At 37.5% G+C, this 21831-nt stretch overlaps 2 protein-coding genes and 1 pseudogene across 4 annotated transcripts; all 3 read right to left on the bottom strand.

Annotated features, from left to right (window-relative positions):
- Nucleotides 1–673: 673 nt before the first annotated feature.
- On the bottom strand, nt 674–4753 carry LOC147297247 (wall-associated receptor kinase 1-like). Of its 2 annotated transcripts, XM_086230183.1 has the most exons (3): nt 3799–4753; nt 3158–3319; nt 674–2052 (listed from the first exon to the last, which is right to left on the bottom strand). In XM_086230183.1, the coding sequence occupies exons 1-3, from the start codon at nt 4736–4738 to the stop codon at nt 827–829; spliced, it is 2328 nt and encodes a 775-aa protein (XP_086086309.1). In that variant the 5' UTR covers nt 4739–4753; the 3' UTR covers nt 674–826. The 2 variants fall into 2 exon arrangements, with proteins under 2 accessions (XP_086086309.1, XP_086086310.1); XM_086230184.1 differs by lacking the exons at nt 3158–3319; nt 3799–4753 and adding an exon at nt 2830–2881.
- Nucleotides 4754–7657: 2904 nt separating this feature from the next.
- Nucleotides 7658–9938, bottom strand: LOC147297248 (wall-associated receptor kinase 2-like; annotated as a pseudogene). The gene is made up of 3 exons (XR_015120199.1): nt 9563–9938; nt 8554–8960; nt 7658–7884 (listed from the first exon to the last, which is right to left on the bottom strand). The product of XR_015120199.1 is annotated as a wall-associated receptor kinase 2-like (transcript).
- Nucleotides 9939–14942: 5004 nt separating this feature from the next.
- Nucleotides 14943–18158, bottom strand: LOC147297249 (putative wall-associated receptor kinase-like 16). The gene is made up of 3 exons (XM_086230186.1): nt 17233–18158; nt 16912–17079; nt 14943–16262 (listed from the first exon to the last, which is right to left on the bottom strand). Exons 1-3 carry the CDS (start codon nt 18119–18121, stop codon nt 15037–15039), a joined length of 2283 nt encoding a protein of 760 aa, XP_086086312.1. The 5' UTR covers nt 18122–18158; the 3' UTR covers nt 14943–15036.
- Nucleotides 18159–21831: the final 3673 nt, after the last annotated feature.

The raw sequence follows: 21831 nt of genomic DNA on the forward strand, positions 1-21831 counted from the left end.
AAATCGAAATTACACTCCTTGTATGTAACATTCAATTTGATTTTTAAACAAAAATTGAAATTTTGAGTTTGTTAATATTGTTCTCATATTGCAAAAACATAAAATATAGGGATTAAAGGTAAAGTTTTGAAACTACAAAGACTAAATATGTTTTCGGAGTAAAATACAAAGACTAAAAATATTTTTTCCGAAAAAAAAAAAAATTGAAAGCCTTTGAAAGCCATGCATATGCATTCAAGATTGATGACCTCTTCCTAATTAGATATAATTAAAACAAGGCCCAATTACAGCCCAACTGATTGATGACTCATCTCATTGAGCTGGATTTATAAAAACAAGGCCCAATCTCAATCTTTCCATTAGGAAGGTCAGGCTAGCCCAATAGGCCCACGGTGAACAAGAAGGAAACCATCAACGGTCAACCGACCTCCAATCCTACCCTCAATTTCGGTAAATGGCAAATGGCAATACTGAATTTCATTAAAGTGCATAAATTTGAATCCTTCAATAGACTTGGGCAAATGGCAATACTGAAGTCTAAACGTGAACTTGGTGAGTTGAAGTTAAGCATGAATGACTTCTTTTGTCATATTATATGCAACAAATTAAAGCCTTTAGAGTAGTACGTATTGCCTTACGTTGATACAGCTTCACACCCTTTGGCATTGCAATACAATTGAAACATTACACTATACTAACATATATATTTGCTAAAATACATCACTAGACTGATCAAAATCAAATTGCAACAGATTAAATGCTGGTTTAGATTTCCTACAATACAATAAAACAGATAAATACTTGACCCTCGTAGCAAGTCAATGAATCATCGCCCATCATCATATGCCATTAACTGTTGGATTTGCATGCTGTCATACCCCCTAGTTGTACCAGTAGAACCACCATCACCTCCAACATTGACAATGCAAGCCTTTGAATTAGTTGACCCAAGCAAGTATTCTACCTCTTCTCCACAGAAATCAGCTTGTCCCCCCCATGGATGCTTTGTCGTGATTCTGATTCCCTCTAGCTCCATCGCCACTTCTTTCATGCCAGGCCTTTCCTCCCCTTTTACCCTTAAACATCTTTTTGCGAGATTGGCCACTTGTTCTACTGTCTCAATATTTCCCTCATTCACTATGTTTTCATCAAGAATTTGAATCAAGCAATCCTCTTCCATTGAACGAACAAAGAAGTTCGCAAGGTTTCTCTCTGCCTCAGGCCTATCAAATGAAAGTGCCACTTTGCTTGTTAGTAGCTCCACAAGGACAACTCCAAAGCTGTAAACGTCACTTTTCTCTGTAAGAGTGTTGGACTGAAGATATTCAGGATCTAAGTATCCGAGTGTCCCTTGCACCAAAGTTGATAGTTCATTTTGATCTGCAGGAATTAACCGTGAAGCTCCAAAGTCTGACACTTTTGCAGTGAAATTCTCATCTAATAGTATGTTTGTTACTTTCACATCTCGGTGTATGATTGGGATGGAAATGGAGGAGTGTAAGTATGCCAATGCTCCTGCAGTTTCTGATGCTATCTTCAACCGTAATTCCCATGAAAGTGATGATGATCCTTTGCCTTTTTTGTTATGGACATGCTCAAAAAGAGTGCCATGGGTGATGAACTCGTAGACTAGTAAAGGCACCTCTGTCTCTAAACAACAGCCTAATAGCCTCACAACATTTCTATGGTTGATTTGTGAAAGAAGAATCACCTCATTAACAAATTGATCATTCTGAGTCGGGGCACCAATTTTGGACTTCTTTATAGCAACCACTTTGTTATCTGGTAATATTCCTTTGTAAACTGTTCCATAACCTCCTTCACCAAGGACTCTACTTTCATGGTAATTGTTTGTAGCCTTTTTAAGTTCTTCTGCAGCAAAGATTTTTGTTGTCTCCATAAAACCTCCTCGGCTAGCAAGTTGTTGTTTTAACAATAAGCCACCATTTTCTTTGAAGTACTTTTCTTTGAGTTTCATGAACTTTCTTTTCTTCAATCCCCCATATATCGATGAAATTCCAACCAGTAAAACCAAGAAGCCTACACTGACACCTGCACATAATTGAAAAATCACTACTAAGTTTTATTTTACAATTTGCTTATGTATATTCTACTGGGGATAGGATGTTAGAGATAGATTGTAAAAAAAATAGGCATATAGCGTATCAAAACATCTTGTTTTAGTTAACTAGCTTGTTATTTTTAACGCAAAGACTTTTTTGACAAAGTAATATATATTGAGAGCAAGTATGATTCTGTGTATCACAATGACACAATGAAAACATTTATCTATTTTATGCTAAGCTTGTTAAAAAGGCTAGTATTGAAAAACAGAGGAAACACGTATATATAGGTACCTAGGGGAAAACTTTTAAAATTGAAAGTCTAGTCAAAATATTGAAAAATGAACAATCCTTTTTCAGTAATTTGACCGGTCTAAAGAATTAGTCTAGTGTGCGAAAAATGGCTCAGGAAACTCTCGATTACCAAAAAAAAAAAACTAGCCTTTGACTGAAAATTATTTTTCTTTAATTTTATTTTTTTAAAGATAAAACCTAGGTGAACTGTAGGTTAGATTTTTTTTTTTTTTTAATACAAAGGTAGCTCAAGTAAAATAAGTTTCGGTGCCAAATCCTCAAAAAGAAAAAGGTTTGGGTGCAAAACTATATGCTCAAAAGAAATTTAGGTTTTGGGTAGCCTAGTTGAAAGTCCATAGAATTTGTCCTCTCCACTCAAGTTTAATTCACATCCTCTAGAATAAAAAAATAAAAAAATTTAAGATAGCTATGATCATAAATAAGTGTTAATTAATATGTAAATAATGCATACCCAATGAAATAATAAGCCGGATATTATTGTTGTCTTTGATGCACCTGGTTCCAATTTTAAAGTTTTTAAAATTAGGGTACTAAATTAAAAATCAGTGTATAGTTGAGATACTTACGGATAATTTGCTCTTTATTATTTATTTATTTACTTTGTTCTACTTTTTGTTTTCAAAATCATGAATAACTATACATGTTCTGCTTTATTAATTTCTCAGGGGTTGATGTTTAATTAATTAGATATGATCATATATATAGGGAGCTTCAAAATAGTACATGGTTTGCCCTAATATATATATATGTAAATAGCAAGGTAGTTGGCTGGTACATACCCAACGAAATCTCCAGAATGCGGTTCGTTGATGTCGGATTGTTTTTTATGCAATCCGTGTTGCCTTCTTTTCTGTATCCTTTAGGACATGAACAAGAGTAGTTTCCTGGTAAATTTTGGCACGTTCCATTATTGCAGGGATTGGGTATGCACTCATTAATATCTGAAAAGAAAGCAAAACCCATATATCACAGATCATAAGGTAAAATCCTCAATTTTGAAGTTTATTTTCGAGCTGCGCGCAACAACTAATATATTTATCATGTGTGTATGTGTATATTATATATAAATACACGAACAAAATTTTTTTTGATAAAACAATTTATTTGTTTGATCAAAGTTAGATAAGTAAATAATTTTCAATTTGATTAATTTTTTACAAGAATAATTTATAAATAAAAATCTGAAAAATAGACGGTTCAAATTATTAAAAAATTATATAAAAGTGAGGATCCTACATTTAGTGTTAAATGTAAGATCCTACCATAGAGCTCCCTTTAAGATATGCAACGTACATATGTAAATATTAAATAGGTGTGTGTGTGCACGCGCATATATGTGTTATATATATATATATATATATATATATATATATATATATATATATATATATATATATATATATATATAAAGATCAGAGACCTTGGCAACCATCAGGGAGGTATGGGTTCCCTTCGTAGCCTGTCAAGCACTTGCAAAGGTGACCAGACGGACCACCAGTGACTGTTCGGTTGACACACTCGCTTTGACTTGCCTTGCACGAGGAATTGGTGCTATTTTGATCAGCTGCACCACATGGCTCATCCCCAATGGCCCAATTAACAACAACTGGAAGATAGCTTGTGCTTTTCAGTTGTTCAAAACTGGTATTGGGGGAGAAGGTGAAGTTGTCTTGATTCACAATGAAGGCGTAGCTGCATGGGTACGTGGAGAACCATGGACCTGTTCGATTGTCACTGTTATCCCACTCCATGGGACCCAAAACCACCGAAAAATTTTGCACTCCAGTAGGGATGTTAGTTTGGGAACAGCCAAAGCCAGAGCAAGAGTTGGTAAGTACTTTACCAAGATCATTGTCGCATAAGGTCACGCTGTAGCCGGCTATGAACGGATCTTCGTCTGGGCCTGGGTTTGGGCGGTCGCCTCCAAAAATTGCTAAAGCGTTACAGCCAATGGCAAAGAACTTGTTTTTGGTATCAGAAAGGGTGTAAAGAGGAGGCAGCTCAAGCGAGATGGACGGGTTAGTGCTGTTGTCTGGATTGCCCCGAGTGTCGTAACAGTCTGTGGCTACGTCCTGCTTTATTTGCAACTCACCCTCTTCAATGGAAAACTCAGCAATGCTTATGTCGTAATTCGTCCACTTTGCTGATGCCGGTTTGGTGGCTTCGTCACAAGTGATGCGAAATTCTGGTAGCAGGTAACAGCCATCACCTATGCCAAACGGATATGGAATTGTGAGATTACCGCATTGGCTCTTGCAGCCAGGCTTGGCTTGAGGCGCCGCGCCGGCTGCTTGAGCCCCTGCTGCTTTTGCAGCGGCTAATATCACAGCCACTGCAACCACCATAGAGAGTTGCAGCATAATAATTAGTAAGAGGAAATCTAGAGCTAGTACTGTACTACAAATTTTGAATTCTATGTATTTGCTTGCTTGTGAGAAGTACAAGTGCTAGCCTGCATGGTCTTACAAAGTTATACTCTTATAGGGCCTAATGGCTCATGCATTCATATTTCGAGTTTTTTTTTTTTTTTTTGGTCTAATTCATATTGAATTATTGATCCATGTGGAACAATAATGGAAGGAAGACTCAAGACTGGTATGCGTGTGAATTGGGTCTATTCATGGGGTAGTAGAGGGAAATTTCTTCCTCATCTTTACTCACTTGTCTGTTAATGTAATTTTCTCACTCCACGTTTTAGTCAAGATGCTGAGTCGATCACTTCACTAACATCATGCTTCACCAAAGCAAAAAAGTAACTACTTTCTACTGTTGCTACTCCAATATCAATTTTTAATTGGAAGCAAGATGAGAACTTTCTACTTTCAATATTCAGGAGCCTTTCTTTTTTTTTTTTTTTTTAATCTATTGTGGATCACAGATTGGATGACATCATGACGTAAGTTTTGCTGAGCTCGCCTATAATGCATTATTGATTGATATTATTGCAACTATTTGGAAAGAAACCAGAACCCATGATTATGAATTTTTGGGTCAACTTCGATTAGTAATTACGTCTTGCTGAGCTCGCCTATAATGCATTATTGATTGATATTATTGCAACTATTTGGAAAGAAACCAGAACCCATGATTATGAAGTTTTGGGTCAACTTCGATTAGTAATTTTTCTCAAGATAGTCATGTTGTTAGATTGTAAATCAGACCATTGCTTAGATAGTCACTAAATCTAGCCCAACAGGGTGTTCAAAATTTAATCCAACACTCTTTTTTTTTTTTTTTTGCCATGAATCCAATACTCTCAAACCGATGGATTTAATCCAATTTGCATGTGTTGGTCTGAATTGAATTGAAAGTTTGAAACTGAGGAACCTTTTGATGATTCTATTCTCACTTTACAATCACTCGTCCTGTGTGATGGATACCTTTTATATGATGACTATTATTTAGTCATAAATAAATTAAGATAACATTCTGAAACATATGGTAGCAAATATAGTCTCACTAAACAACAATGTTGCTTGACCAATGACCATTATAGTAGCAGATGATTTAGTTTTCAATGTGTGACCCTACGTAATGTGAAAGCCAAGAATGTTTGGAATTATAAGGAAGACTTGGGGTCTTCTATTGTCAAGACTAACAATTGTATTTTGCCTTTAGGCTTCATGTGTTTTATTAAGCTAGTAAACATTAATTTAATCAGCATTTCAAGTCAAATTTGTTTACTTGTTTGTCCATATAAATTTGATGGAAGTACATAATTTAGTTCACGTATTTGTACCAATCAATTAGAGCTCGTCTGATAATGTATTATAGAATGAAAAAATATATGAGACGATAGCATTACCACCTTAATATTTGGCTTTGGTCGGCTCATATATATCTCTCACTTGCCAAATGAGCCAAAATGAAGGAAAGAACATGTAGATTTTAATTAATAAAGTAAAATTCTAAATTCATAACATAATTAAGTATATAAGCACAAAAAACATACACATCTTAATTTCATCAAAAAGAAAAATATCACACAACATTTAAGACCCACATTACAGCAGTATGAATGCTCACATACTTTTATTTTAGGAGGCACACTCAGTCAAATGAAACAAATTAAGTAGAATATATTCAATATGTGATCCCTAGTAAGGGACAAGTGAACTAATTATCGGCCAGCATCATTAGGCTTTAATGTTTGAAAGAAACCAGAACCCATGATTATGAATATTTAGGTCTAACTTCGACAGTAATTTTCTCGCCAGATTGTCATGCTGTTAGATTGTAAATAAGGATCATTTTTTAATATGTATTCCTAATTCTCAATTTGATAGAATAGCATATAGATATTTTATAAGAGATGATTTAATTACTATGTATGCTCCTTTAATTATTGTTCCATAAGAGTATGAGGGTTGGGTCATGGGCAGATCCGTGACTCCTCAAACGATCATATAGTTTTTGAGATCCGCCGTCTGGATCTAACTTTTAGGTCAAATTGGAACCCACTGTAAAAAAATGGAATTGACACCCACAAAATTTGTTTGTGAGTCTTTTTGATAATTCTAATCTATTTTGTGGGAGGAGGCTCTTAGTTCAAATATCATGGATGTTAATTGATTAATAAATAAAAAATTTCATAAGTGATGAATAAATTTGGAGTTGTGAGATCACCACAGTGGGTTAGGCACGCAGTTAGGCTTGGCCAATTGAGGAAGGGATTGAGCTGCTGCTATTGTTATAGCAGCAGCTAATATTAACAAAGAGAGTTGCATGATAATTAGCATAATTCTCCCATGTAATTAAGGCCATGACAACCATGCACTTATATAATTCCTTCTATTGCATGTATTGGCTAATGTTTATGATCAAACGTAAAGTATGTGGTAGCTACTAGCAAGCAAGCCTATATGTTTATGATCAATCGTTCTAAACTTGTTAAAAAGGTTAGTATTGAAAAGCAGAGGAAACACGTATACGTATAGTTAAAAGTATAAATTAATTTATACATTAATGTCTAGTCAAATGACTGAAAAAGAAACAAGCCTTGACTGAAAATTATATTTATCTTTTTTTTTTTTTAAAAGAAAAAACTTAGGAGAGCTGTAGGTTAGATTTTTTTTTTTTATTTATCCAAAGGTAGCTCAAGTACAATAAGTTTGGGTGCCAAACCCTCAAAAAAAAAAAAATATTTGGGTGCATGAGAATATGTTTAAAAGAAATTTAGACTAGAGATAGCTTAATTGAAAGGGGTGTAGAATTTGCCCTCTGCATCCAAATTTGATTCCTCTTCTCCAGAATAAAAAAGAAAAAATAATTTAGGCTATGATCATAAATAAATGTTAATTAATATGTACATAATGCATACCCAATGAAATGATAAGCAGGATATTATTGTTGTCTTTGATGCACCTGGTTCCATTGGTGCCGTCCATTTTGTAACCTTTGTTTTCTTTGTAACCTTTGTCACAAATACAAGAATAATTTCCAGCAGGTTCATTGTGGCACGTGAACCCAGTATCGCAGGGGTTTGTATTCTGGCACTCATCAACATCTGAAAATGAAGGAAAACTCATTTATATATCACACATATTATAAGGTGAAATCCCAATTTTGAGCTTTCCCAGCTGCAACAACTTACTTAAGGCTGAAACATTTATATAAGTATTAAATGTGTGTGTTTGTGTTAGAAATTTAGAGGGTGTTTAGGACACTCGTAGCTAATGGCTTGTGTAAGCTTCTATTAGCTATCTATGCTTGATATGAGAAGTGTTTGAACTATAAAACAAAGTATCTTTTATTGATGAACAAAGGAGGATACAAATGGAGATGTAGATGTCTAGGACAATAGGACTTTAGGACTAGTGGCTTTTAGTATTGCCTCTTGCTTGCACTTAGATATGGGTACATGCTATATATATAGAGAGTAGATGAATCCTCTTGACTTCTCTAGAACATCTATTAGCCACATGTTTATCATATATTCTAGATAATTCCACAAATTCTTAGACTTCTCTAGTTAAGATAGTTACTAATAGAATTATCTAGAATACTCTTTCTACTTCTCAAGCTATCTTATAGACTTTTAGAATTTTGTAGAACTTTTTGGAATATTCTAGCTTTAATTTGTATGGGCCTTGAGGAAGTCTCTAGAATTTTGTAGTATTTTCCAATAATGTGTATTAATTTTCAACAGTTTGAATAAAGAATATGGATCGATCACCTTGGCAACCTTGTGGGAGATATGGGTTTCCTTGGTAACCTGGCAAGCACTGGCAAATGTAACCATTCCGATTGGCGGGTTTGACACATTGGCGGGTTTGACACACTCGCTATATTCTTTGCATGCAAAATCGTCCCTCTTTTGAGCTTCATCACATGTGGGATCATCCCCAATTGCCCAATCAAGAACCATTGGAAGCTCTGTAATGTTCTCCAGTTGGTTCAGGCTTTTAGTGGAGAATATGAAGTAGCCTTGTTGTACAATGAAGGCGTAGCTGCAGGGGTTAAAGTCCCATATACCCCCAGTATGATTGTAGTAGCTACCCAGTGTCACAGTTTGATTGTGCAGTCCGCTGGGGATGGAAGTTTGGCAACATCCAATGCCAGAGCAAGAGGAGTCGTTAACGCCTGCTTACTTTTTTTTTTTTTTTTTGGGACAAATTACTAGTCTTACGACTTACATAGGTTTTTCCCAAAAGAAACCTATTACTACTAGTTTTCATTTTCTTTATGGTAATTGTGTAGTCAATTCAAACCAAGTTGTATTGAGAACCCCACAAAAATTATTAGTGCATTATTTTCCTACTTACGTAATTCTGTAGGTTATAATTATATCAATACTAAAACCAAGTTCTATTGGGGGCACAAGCATTGTTCTAGCTAATTTATTTTCATATGTCTTAACTCAAGCAGTGTAAAAGCATAAACTTCAAAATAGCTGGAGGGGCATTAATGCAAGGGCCACTTTAGGCCCTATATTGGCTCGGCCAGTATCAAGCATGCATCGCCAAAACAAACAAATAACTTCAATTTTTAACCATTGATTAGACAGGATCATTTTTATATTTACATTCTTAATTTTCAATTTTTGTATTAACTTAATTGTTAATTTAATACATAACATGTCAGATATTTACTAGAGATTATTTGAGATCATTCTTGTTCCAAAAACAGTAAGAGTGTTGGGCCATGGGGGGACCAATGACTGAAGTTATAGATAGTGTCACAACCAACAGCAATGAACTTGTTTTTGGTATGGGAGATGGTGAAAGGATACACTGATAGCAAAGGGCTGTTGTTGTCCGTTCCCAGAGCGTTGTCGTCATAACAATCTTTGGCTACATACTGTAATATCTCCATCTCAGCCTCATCAAGGACGAAGTTAGTAGCAATGATACGACTACCTGCCCAGTCTGCTTTTGGGGGATAAGTGGAATGGTCACAAACAATAACAAAGTCTTTATCTTGTCGCAGGTAACAATCATCACCTATGCCAAATGGATATGGAATTGTGAGATTACCACAGTGGGTTGGGCAGTTAGGCAAAGCTATAAGCAGCTGGGCCTCAGCCGCTGCTATTGTTGTTGCAGTAGCAGCAGCTAACATTAGCAAAGAGAGTTGCATGATAAGCTTCATCACAACCACTTACTTCCAATTCTAGTTTGTACATATTGGGCTATTGGGTAATGCTTATGATGATCACTAAAGTAGGTGGTAGCAACTAGCAAGCAAGCCTAGCATTTAATTAATTTGTAGGCATATCCAGGATATGGAATATTACGAATGGAAGGTCTGGTATATGTGCGTGCTCGCGCGTTGGATCAGTCTTGGGGTTTAGGGAAAATTTCTTGAACGTGTAGACCGGTCAACAAGTGTGATAAGCTTCATCACAACCACTTACTTCCAATTCTAGTTTGTACGTATTGGGCTATTGGCTAATGCTTATGATGATCACTAAAGTATGTGGTAGCAACAAGCAAGCAAGCCTAGCCTTTAATTAATTTGTAGGCATATCCAGGATATGAAATATTACGAATGAAAGGTCTGTTATATGTGCGTGCTCGCGCATTGGGTCAGTCTTGGGGTTTAGGGAAAATTTCTTGAACGTGTAGACCGGTCAACAAGTGTGATAAGCTTCATCACAACCACTTACTTCCAATTCTAGTTTGTACGTATTGGGCTATTGGCTAATGCTTATGATGATCACTAAAGTATGTGGTAGCAACTAGCAAGAAAGCCTAGCCTTTAATTAATTTGTAGGCATATCCAGGATATGGAATATTACGAATGGAAGGTCTGGTATATGTGCGTGCTCGCGCGTTGGATCAGTCTTGGGGTTTAGGGAAAATTTCTTGAACGTGTAGACCGGTCAACAAGTGTGATAAGCTTCATCACAACCACTTACTTCCAATTCTAGTTTGTACGTATTGGGCTATTGGCTAATGCTTATGATGATCACTAAAGTATGTGGTAGCAACTAGCAAGCAAGCCTAGCCTTTAATTAATTTGTAGGCATATCCAGGATATGGAATATTACGAATGGAAGGTCTGGTATATGTGCGTGCTAGCACGTTGGGTCAGTCTTGGGGTTTAGGGAAAATTTCTTGAATGTGTAGACCGGTCAACAAGTGTCGACTTGGTAATTATTGGTCAACAAGTGCTGGCTCGCGCAAATTGTCCAGCACGAGCAGTGACTTCACTAAGGTCTTGTTTGACTCGCACTTGCATAATGTAATTCTTAAGAAATTAATTTCTCTGTCTTTCTCGAATGTAGGAACCAAACGTGCTCTTATCAGATGGTTGACATATATGGATTGGGATGGGATGACGGGCTGCAAGGATTCTCAGATTCTCTCTTATATCTTGGAATCTTATCAGAATCGAAATGATGTTGAAAATTTGGTCTTAAAAGATGCGTCGAGCAAGATCTCAAGTCAATATTCGACCTTCGAACCTTTGCTTTCATTGGGCCTCATTTGTATCAAAAAGAAAAGATTGATATTGAGCCTTGTTTTATTAAGATTAATAAGATATTGGGCCTTGTTTATAAATCCAGCTCTTTGGGACGAGTCAATATCAACGGTCGGAAAAAAGGTTTGATTTTTCTATTCGCGCTGTGTATTGTAGTAATAATGTATTGATGCTTTGGGGTTTCCTTCTCTGTTTGGTTGCAGAGAAAACGGGGAGTACAAAAAAAGATACCGAAATCCGTTGATTATTACTATATTTCTCTTTACAATGGAAATATTTCCTCAACGCTGACTGAATTGTATTTTGCTTTTGTTCATGGAAATAGCGTCCATTAACTTTAAGGTACTCACAACTCAAAAAGTTAACCAAAATCACTCAATCTCATAAATTTAATTTTAAGGTAACTCCAACCCACCCACAACCATAAATTTAATTTTAAGATAACAGCAACCCACCAACAACCATAAATTTAATTTTTATGTAACATTAACCCACCCACAACCCAAAACAGCTTCAGCACTATGCAAACAAATTTAATTGTAAAAAGTTTCAATTTTCACCTACAGTTTCAGTTTTCATCGCAATTTCAGTTTTCACTCGCAGTTTCAGTTATGGAGAACACTCTTATAAAGTCGCAGTTTTTAGTTGTCTGACACAATTAACAAACTCAAAAAGTCACAGTTTCAGTTTGCATTTTCATTTTGCAATTAACAAACTCAAAAAGTCTTTATCTTGTCGCAGGTAACAATCATCACCTATGCCAAATGGATATGGAATTGTGAGATTACCACAATGGGTTGGGCAGTTAGGCAAAGCTTGAGGCAGCTGGGCTTGAGTTGCTGCTAACATTAACAAAGAGAGTTGCATGATAAGCATAACCCTCCCATGTAAGGCCATTGTATTGGCTTGGCCAAGTTTATTTTCTGAGTAAAGTAAGTGGTAGCAAGTAGCAACTAGCAAGCAAGCCTGGCCTTTTATGTGTAGGCATATAGAATTATTGATCTGAAGGAAGATTCAGGACTGGTATGTGTGTGAATTGGCCGGGTCAACTCATCGGGTAGTAGAGGGAATATTATTTCCTCATCTTTATTCACTTGTCTGTTAATGTCATTTTCTCGGTCCACGTTTAGGTCGTCCCTAATAAAACACCATCATCCCACTAGGAAGTTGGAACTGGACTCGATCATTAATTGTCAATATGCGAATGCACGCGAAAAGTCCAGCAGGACCCGCTAGCACAAGCAATGAGTTTAAGTCACGACACTGACTTCACTAACATCATGCGTTCATGCAATCACAAAAACAAACAAGTAACTACTTTTTACCTTTTTTTATATTTTTTCTAGGCTGTTGTGGTCCGTTGTGGATCACATGGAGATTGGATGATATCATGACGTCAGCAAAGAAGTTTTGCTGAGCTCACCTGTCATGCATGAATTTTTGAAAGAAACCAGAATCCATGATTATGAATTTTTGGGTCTAACTTCCGACAGTAATTTTCTCACCAGATTGTCATGCTGTTAGATTGTAAATAAGGATCATTTTTGAATATGTATTCCTAATTCTCAATTTGATGGAATGGCCATGTAGATATTTTATAAGAGATGATTTAGTTAGTATATATGCTCCTTCAATTATTGTTCCATAAGACTATAAGAGTATGAGGGTTGGGTCATGGGTCGATCCGTGTCTCCTCAAACGATCACATAGTTTTTAAGACTCACAGTCTGGATCTAACTTTTGGGTCAAATTGGAACTCACTGTAAAAAAATGGAATAGACACCCACATAATCTGTTTGTAATGAGTATTTTTGATGATTCTAATCTATTTTGTGGGATGAGGCTCTTAGTTCAAATATCTTGGATGTTAATTGTTTAATAAATGAAAATTTTCATACTGTGGTGAATAAATTTGGAGTTGTGAGATCACCACAGTGGGTTAGGCAGTTAGGCTAGGCCAATTGAGGAAGGGATTGAGCTGCTGCTATTGTTATAGCAGCAGCTAATATTAAGAAAGACACAATAGCAGCAGCTAATATTAAGAAAGAGAGTTGCATGATAATTAGCATAATTCTCCCGTGTAATTAAGGCCATGACAACCACTTATATAATTCCTTCTATTGTATTGGCTAATGTTTATGATCGAGAGTAAATTAAGTATGTAGTAGCATCCAACCCAAAACCAATTGGCAATTGGTGGAGAGGCCCAAGACTTATAAGCATATATACTAAACTCTAGTTTTCCGATGTCCCTGTGGGACATTGCTCCACATTACTCTCAACACGTCCCCGCACGTGTGGCGAGATTTTTGAGCCTTACACGTGAACAAATTGTATTGGATGACGTGGGAGCATGTGTGGCCGTTGGGTCTTACACGCGGATAACCAAGCTCTGATACCATGATAGAATTAGAGCATCCAACCCAAAACCAATTGGCAATGGGTGGAGAGGCTCAAGACTTATAAGTACATATACTAAACTCTAGTTTTTCGATGTGGGATATTGCTCTACATTACTTTCAACAGACTCAACACTGGTATGCATGTCGATGTAATGTTTGAGTCCACGTTTAGGAGGTCGTCCCTAAAAAAACATCTCGATCACTTGGAACCCGACTTGGTAAATAATGTCGGCTCGCGCAAATTTTCCAGCACAAGCATTGATTTCACTAAGGCCTAGTTTGGCACGCAGAATACAGTTATTGAGAAATCAATTTCTATGTCTTTTCTTAATAGTGGGAACCAAACGAGTTCTAATATCATGCATGACTATAAGGCAGGTCCCTCGTGGATCACAAATTGGATGATCAAGTCGATAGCAAACAAGTTTTCCTGACTTCTTTTTTGGGGTCAGATTACCTTCAGCAAGGCAGCAACTCAAGTATTGTATTGTGTTAATTAAGAACAATTAAGCTGGTGCGGACCTTGGATTGATGGTTGCCATAGATTAGGACCGGGCTGACGGCTGCAAGGATTCTCGATCAGATTCTCTATTATATCTTGTTGGAATCTTAATAGAATCAATCTGATGCCCAAAACTTGGTCCATCTGGAAGGATGCGTGGAGCAAGCTGTGAAGTCAATGTTCCAACATTTTCTTTCTTTGGGCCTCATTTGTAACAAAAAGAAAATATTGATATTGGGCCTTGTTTATAAATGCAGCTCTTTGAGACGAGTCAACATCAACGGTAGGCCCATAAGCTCACTTGCCCACTCATATCTCTCACATTAAACAAAATTAACGAGAGGGAAACATCAAAACTGTCGACCTCCTTCCTTCCCCAAACGAATCAAAATTAAAGACAAAGAATTTAGGTGGCGTTTTTGAGTCTCCGTCTCCTCCTCCCCTTCCTACGGAAACAAGGTTGGATTTTTCTATTTGCGCTGTGTATAATATATAGTAATAATGTATTGATGCTTTGGGGTTTCCTTCTCTGTTTGGTTGGTGAGAAAATGGGGATAGGAAAAGATACCAAAATCCATTGATTATTACTATACGTCTATTTACAATGGAAATATTAATTTCCCCAACTTTGACTGAATTGTATTTTGCTTTTGTTCATGGAAATATTGGCATCCATGTGTGTGTGTGCGTGTGTGTATATATATTTCCTAAAATACGTCATTATATAGTCTGTACTGAACTACTGATCGAATTAAAACAGATTAATATTGGTTTAGATATCCTACAATATACAATAATACATAGTAGACCCTCAAAGCAAGTCAATGAATCATCGACCATCATCATACGGCATCAACTGTTGGATTTGCATGCTGTCATACCCCCTAGTTGTACCCGTAGAACCACCATCACCTCCAACATTGACAACGCAAGCCTCTGAATTAGTTGTCCCAAGCAAGTACTCTGCCTCTTCTCCACAGAAATCAGCTTGTCCCCCCCATGGATGCTTTGCCGTAATTCTCATTCCCTCTAGCTCCGTCGCCACTTCTTTCATGCCAGGCCTTTCCTCCCCTTTTAACCTCAAACATCTTTTTGCGAGACTAGCCACTTGTTCTATTGTCTCAATATTTCCCTCATTCACTATGTCTTCGTCAAGAATTTGAATCAAGCGATCCTCTTCCATTGAATGAACAAACAAGTTCGCTGAGTTTCTCTCTGCCTTAGGCCTATCAAAAGAAAGTGCCACTTTGCTTGTTAGTAGCTCCACAAGGACAACTCCAAAGCTGTAAACGTCACTCTTCTCTGTTAGTGTGTTTGACTGAAGATATTCAGGGTCTAAGTATCCGAGTGTCCCTTGCACCAAAGTTGAAAGTTCATTTTGATCTGCAGGAATCAACCGTGAAGCTCCAAAGTCTGACACTTTTGCTGTGTAATTTTCATCTATTAGTATGTTTGTTACTTTCACATCTCTATGTATGATTGGTATGGAAATGGAAGAGTGTAAGTATGCTAATGCTTCTGCAGTTTCTGATGCTATCTTCAGCCGTAATTCCCATGAAAGTGATGATAATCCTTTGCCTTTTTTGTTATGGACATGCTCAAAAAGAGTGCCATGGGTGATGAACTCGTAGACTAGTAAAGGTACCTCTGTCTCTAAACAACAACCTAAAAGCCTCACAACATTTCTATGGTTGATTTGTGAAAGAAGAATCACCTCATTAACAAATTGATCATTTTGAGTCGGGGCACCAATTTTGGACTTCTTTATAGCAACCACTTTGTTATCTGGTAATATTCCTTTGTAAACTGTTTCATAACCTCCTTCACCAAGGACTCTACTTTCATGGTAATTGTTTGTAGCCTTCTTAAGTGCTTCTGCAGCAAAGATTTTTGTTGTCTCCACAGAACCTCCGCGACTAGCAAGTTGTTGTTTTAACAATAAGCCACCATTTTCTTTGAAGTACTTCTCCTTGAGTTTCATAAACTTTCTTTTCTTCATTCCCCAATATATCCATGAAATTCCAACCAGCAAAACCAAGAAACCTACACTGACACCTGTACATAATTGAAAAATCACTACCAAATTTTGTTTAACAATTTGTTTATGTATATTCTACTGGGGATAGGATGTTAGAGATAAATTGGGAAAAAAATATTTAATGAGAGCAAATTAAGATGATTTTGACAAAGTAATATTTATTGAGAGCAAGTATGATTCTGTGTATCACAATGAAAACATTAGATTAATCAATCGTTCTGAACTTGTTAAAAAGGTTGGTATTGAAAAGCCGAGGAAACACGTATACGTTTAGTTAAAGTATACATTAATTTATACATTAATGTATAGTCAAATGACTGAAAAAGAAACAAGCCTTGACTGAAAATTATATTTCTCTTTTTTTTTTTTTTTTTTTTTAAGAAAAAACTTAGGAGAACTGTAGGTTAGATTTCTTTTTTTATTTATAGAAAGGCAGCTCAAGTAAAATAAGTTTGGGTGCCAAAACCTCAACAACAAAAAAAAGGTTTGGGTGCAGAAGTGTATGTTAAAAGAAATTTAGATTAAGATCGAATAGCCTAATTGGAAAGGCTGTAGAATTTACCCTTTGCATTCAAATTTGATTCCTTTCCTCCCGAATAAAAGAAGAAAAAAAAATTTAGGCTATGATCATAAATAAATGTTAATTAATATGTAAATAATGCATACCCAATGATATGATAAGCACGATATTATTGTTGTCCTTGATGCATCTCGATCCATTCGTGCCGTCCTGTTTGTAACCTTTGTCACAAATACAAGAATAATTTCCAGCAGGTTCATTGTGGCACGTGGACCCAGTATCGCAGGGGTTTGTATTCTGGCACTCATCAACATCTGAAAAGAAAGGAAAACTCATTTATATATCACACATATTATGAGGTGAAATCCCAATTTTGAGCTTTCCCAGCTGCAACAACTTACTTAAGGCTTAAGCATTTATATAAGTATTAAATGTGTGTGTTTGAATAAAGAATATGGATCGATCACCTTGGCAACCTTGTGGGAGATATGGGTTTCCTTGGTAACCTGGCAAGCACCGGCAAATGTAACCATTCCGATTGGGGGGTTTGACACACTCGCTATATTCCTTGCATGCAAAATCGTCCCTCTTTTGAGCTTCATCACATGTGGGATCATCCCCAATTGCCCAATCAAGAACCATTGGAAGCTCTGTAATGTTCTCCAGTTGGTTCAGGCTTTTAGTGGAGAATTTGAAGTAGCCGTCTTGTACAATGAAGGCGTAGCTGCAGGGGTTAAAGTCCCATATACCCCCGGTATGATTTTCGAAGCAACCCAATGTCACAGTTTGATTGTGCAGTCCGCTGGGGATGGAAGTTTGGCAACATCCAATGCCAGAGCAAGAGGAGTCGTTGACGCCTGTAAGGCTCTTACAATAGGATATGCACCCGGTTACGTACCTTTCCTCGCCTCGGTAGCCTTCAAAAAGTGCTTTAGTGTCACAGCCAACTGCCGTGAATATGTTTTTGGTGTCAGAGATGATGAAAGGAGACCTGAACAAAGCGCTGGTAGAGCCCGTTGGCGCACCCTGCTTGTCATAACAATCTCGGGCTACGTACTGCCATATTTGCAACTCACCGTCCTGCAGGGATATGTTGGTAACAGGGATATCAACAGTAGCCGCCCAGATTTCTTTTGGGGGGTCAGTGGAATCATTACAAACAATACCAAAGCTAGGAAAATCTTCATTTCCCTGTGGCAGGAAACAACCATCACCTATGCCAAATGGATATGGAATTGTGAGATTACCACAGTGGGTTGGGCAGTTAGGCTTGGCCAATTGAGACTGGGCTTCAGCAGCTGCTAACATTAACAAGGAGAGTTTCATGATAAGCATAACCCTCCCATGTAAGGCCATTGTATATATTGGCCTGGCGAAGTTTATTTTATGAGTAAAGTAAGTGGTAGCTACTAGCAAGCAATATTAGAGTTAATTAAGGCATTTGCCTGATAACTCAGTTTCTGTTTAGTTTATTAATTAAGTTGTTGTTGTACAGGTGGCATTGTCTCATAGGGTGATGCTTGAGTGATTGTAAGAGCTCATAGGCTCGTGAGTGGCAACAGATATTTGTTAGAGTGTTGTCATTTTGTGTAACAGAATTGTGAATGAAAAAATATCTTGCTGGTTCTGTGCGTCTTGCACACCAGAACATTCTTGCATCAGCTTCTTCCATTTTTATTCCCCTGAACAATTCCCTCTGTAGCCTCTGTACTTTTCTTGCATAAATCCCTGATTATATTTCAGGTACTATATCCAGCAACTTCAACATGGTATCAGAGCCCAGGTTGGTTCTGTGACTGGGCGTTGTACTGTGTGTGTGAGCTAGAGTAAAACAGAGGTACAAAACCATCTAGATCTAGGCATGGCTGGGTCTGGGAGTGGTGAGCTACGGGCTCCCATTTTTGATGGTACTGAGTACGAATTTTGGAAGGTGCGCATGGTGACTATCTTCAAGTCACATGGCATCTGGAAGTTAGTTGAAAAGGGGATTACAATCCCAGAAGCAAAGAAGAAGAAGGAGAAGGCTAAGAAGGAAGGAGAATCCAGCATCGATGAGGAGGATGAACTGGAAGCTTACATGGAGGAGCAGAATATGAAAGATGCAAAAGCATTGGGCATCATTCAAGGGGCTGTATCCAAAGAGATTTTCTCTCGGATTATCAACCAAGACACTGCCAAGGGAGCTTGGGATCTTCTACAAGAAGAGTATCATGGTGATGAACAATCCAGGTCAGTTAAATTGCAAAGTCTGAGGAAGGAATTTGAATATATGAGGATGAGGGAGAGTGAAGCTCTGTCTGAGTACTCTACTCGGTTCTTTGATTTAACTAACCAAATGGAAAAATATGGTGAATGTTTGTCTCAACAAAGGATGGTACAGAAGGTTTTGATCAGTCTAACTAAGATGTATGATCCTATGTGTGTGGTGCTCGAAAGAACCAGTGATTTAAACACTGTGTCTGTAAATGAAGTTTTTGCTTGTCTCAAAAGCTATGAATTGAGACTAAGCAGGCATGAAGAAGATGATGAGAAAGTAGAAAGAGCCTTTGCTAGTATGAGTATTGGTTCTAAAGGACAGAATAACCAAACAAAGCCTCACAACTATGATGGGGGAAAACGAAATTTCAAGAGTTGGAAGGGAAAACCCAAGAAATGGGATAACAAGTCTCAGTCTAATTTGAGACAAGGAGGTGACGCTGGGAAGGAAAAGTGCAAAGTGTGTGATAAAGCTCACTATGGAGAGTGCTGGGTCAAGGGAAAAGTGAAATGTTACAACTGTGATAGGTTTGGGCATGTAATGAAAGATTGCCATCAACCACACAAGAAGGGACAGGTTGCTAATTATGCAAACCAAGTCCATGAGCCTGCCACCATGTTCTATGCATGCCACAAAGCTTCTGTGGAGAAAGAACAAGGAGTTTGGTATTTAGATAGTGGCTGCAGCAATCATATGACTAGCCATGAGTCACTTCTAATTAACATTGACAGAAGTGTGAAATGCAAAATAAAAATGGGGACTGGAGACATTGTGGAATCAACTGGGAAGGGAGTCTTGCCTGTGCAAACCAAAGGAGGAACAAGGTACATCACAGAAGTTATGATTGTGCCAGGACTAGATGAAAATCTTCTCAGTGTTGGACAAATGGTGGAGCATGGTTATTGGTTGGTATTTGGTGAGTATATGGTGACCATTTATGAAGATAAAAGTATGAAAGCTCCTGTGGCAGCAGTTCAAATGAAAGGGAATAGGTGCTTCCCACTTGTACTCGAAGACATAAGTCCAATGATGGCAAAGAAGGCCACAGTGACTGGTTCAAACTGGAAATGGCATAAAAGGTTTGGCCACTTGAATTTCGAGAGTATGCTGCAATTGCATGACAAAGAAATGGTGATTGGCTTACCAAAGCTCACAAGAGGAGAGCATGTTTGTGAAGGATGTGCTTTGAGCAAAAGTCACAGGGAAGCATTTGATAAAGGGAAGACTATTAGAGCTATTGAGCTGCTAGAATTGGTTCACACAGATGTCTGTGGACCAATGTCAGAAACCTTGGGAGGAAACAAGTATTTTCTCACATTTATTGATGACAAGTCAAGAATGTGCTGGGTATATTTTTTGAGACAAAAGTCAGATGTGTTCTCTGTATTCAGAAAGTTTAAAGCAATGGTAGAACTTCAGTGTGGTTACAAAATGAAGAAATTAAGAAGTGACAGAGGGGGAGAGTATACCTCAATGGAGTTTGAGAAGTTTTGTGAAGACTTTGGAATAGAAAAGCAACTCACTGTTGCTTATTCTCCTCAGCAGAATGGAGTGGCTGAAAGGAAGAATAGGACAATTATGGAGATGGCAAGAGCAATGCTACAAGAGAAGAAGCTACCTAATTATTTTTGGGGGGAAGCAGTTAACACTGCTGTGTACCTTCTGAATAGATGCCCCACTCGAGCTTTGATTTGTCAAACTCCATTTGAAGTTTTCAGTGGAAGGAAGCCAGGAGTGAAGCATTTGAGAATTTTTGGTTCAATGTGTTATACACATATTCCTACTCAATTGAGACACAAGTTGGATGATACAAGTCAGAAAGGAATTTTTGTTGGATATGGAACTAGAGAGAAAGGTTATATGGTGTTTGATCTCAAAAGCAATAAGGTGATAGTCTCTAGAAGTGTGATTTTTGAAGAGACAGCAATGTGGAACTGGGAATCAAAGTCCACTGAATACATATCAGTTCCTTGGAGTGATGAAGAGGATTCTCATGCTGCTGAAACTGAATCTGAGCATGAAGTCTTGTGTCAAACTCCACAGAGTCCCTTCAATCCAATTGCATCACCTAATGCTAATTCAAGTTCCAGCACTTCTCTCTCACCACCTGCCGCAGAAACTGAAGTTGAACTAGCAAGCACATATGATTCTACTCCAAAGAAGTGGAGAAGTCTTGATGAAGTATTTGCTCACTGCAAAATGAGCATTGTGGAACCAGAAACTTATCTGGAAGCAGCAAAAGACAAGGCATGGCAGAAGGCTATGGAGAATGAAATTGAAATGATAGAGAAAAATCAAACTTGGCAGCTGGTTGATAGGCCAGGGAACAAACCAATTGTTGGTGTAAAATGGATATTCAAAACTAAACTCAATCTTGATGGGTCAATACAGAAGCACAAGGCTAGGTTAGTAGCCAAAGGTTATACACAAAAACCAGGGATTGACTTCAATGAGACATTTGCCCCTGTGGCAAGACTTGACACAATTAGAACCTTGATTGCCTTATCAGCTCAAAAGGGTTGGAAGCTCTATCAGTTAGATGTCAAATCTGCTATTCTAAATGGAGAGCTAGAAGAGGAAGTTTATGTAGATCAACCTGATGGCTTCACTGTTAAAGGCCAGGAAGACAAAGTATATAGGCTGCACAAGGCTCTCTATGGTCTAAAGCAAGCACCAAGGGCTTGGTACAGCAACATAGACACATATTTGATGCAGTGTGGATTCGAGAAGAGCCCAAGTGAAGCTACTCTCTATGTTAAGAACAAAGAAAATAAGGGAACTCTCATTGTCTCACTCTATGTGGATGACA

Source organism: Dryas octopetala, chromosome 1 (assembly GCF_963921425.1).
Source record: "Dryas octopetala chromosome 1, drDryOcto1.1, whole genome shotgun sequence".
Classification (NCBI taxonomy): Eukaryota; Viridiplantae; Streptophyta; class Magnoliopsida; order Rosales; family Rosaceae; genus Dryas; species Dryas octopetala.

Coding starts and splice junctions, on each gene's coding strand:
- LOC147297247 (XM_086230183.1), bottom strand. CDS start 4,738: ATGCTGCAACTCTCTATGGTGGTTGCAGTGGCTGTGATATTAGCCGCT. Junction 3,320..3,798: donor CCTCCCTGATGGTTGCCAAG/GTCTCTGATCTT, acceptor CTTTCTTTTCAG/ATATTAATGAGTGCATACCC. Junction 2,053..3,157: donor CATTCTGGAGATTTCGTTGG/GTATGTACCAGC, acceptor AATTATGTGCAG/GTGTCAGTGTAGGCTTCTTG.
- LOC147297249 (XM_086230186.1), bottom strand. CDS start 18,121: ATGGCCTTACATGGGAGGGTTATGCTTATCATGAAACTCTCCTTGTTA. Junction 17,080..17,232: donor TCTCCCACAAGGTTGCCAAG/GTGATCGATCCA, acceptor CTTTCTTTTCAG/ATGTTGATGAGTGCCAGAAT. Junction 16,263..16,911: donor CGTGCTTATCATATCATTGG/GTATGCATTATT, acceptor AATTATGTACAG/GTGTCAGTGTAGGTTTCTTG.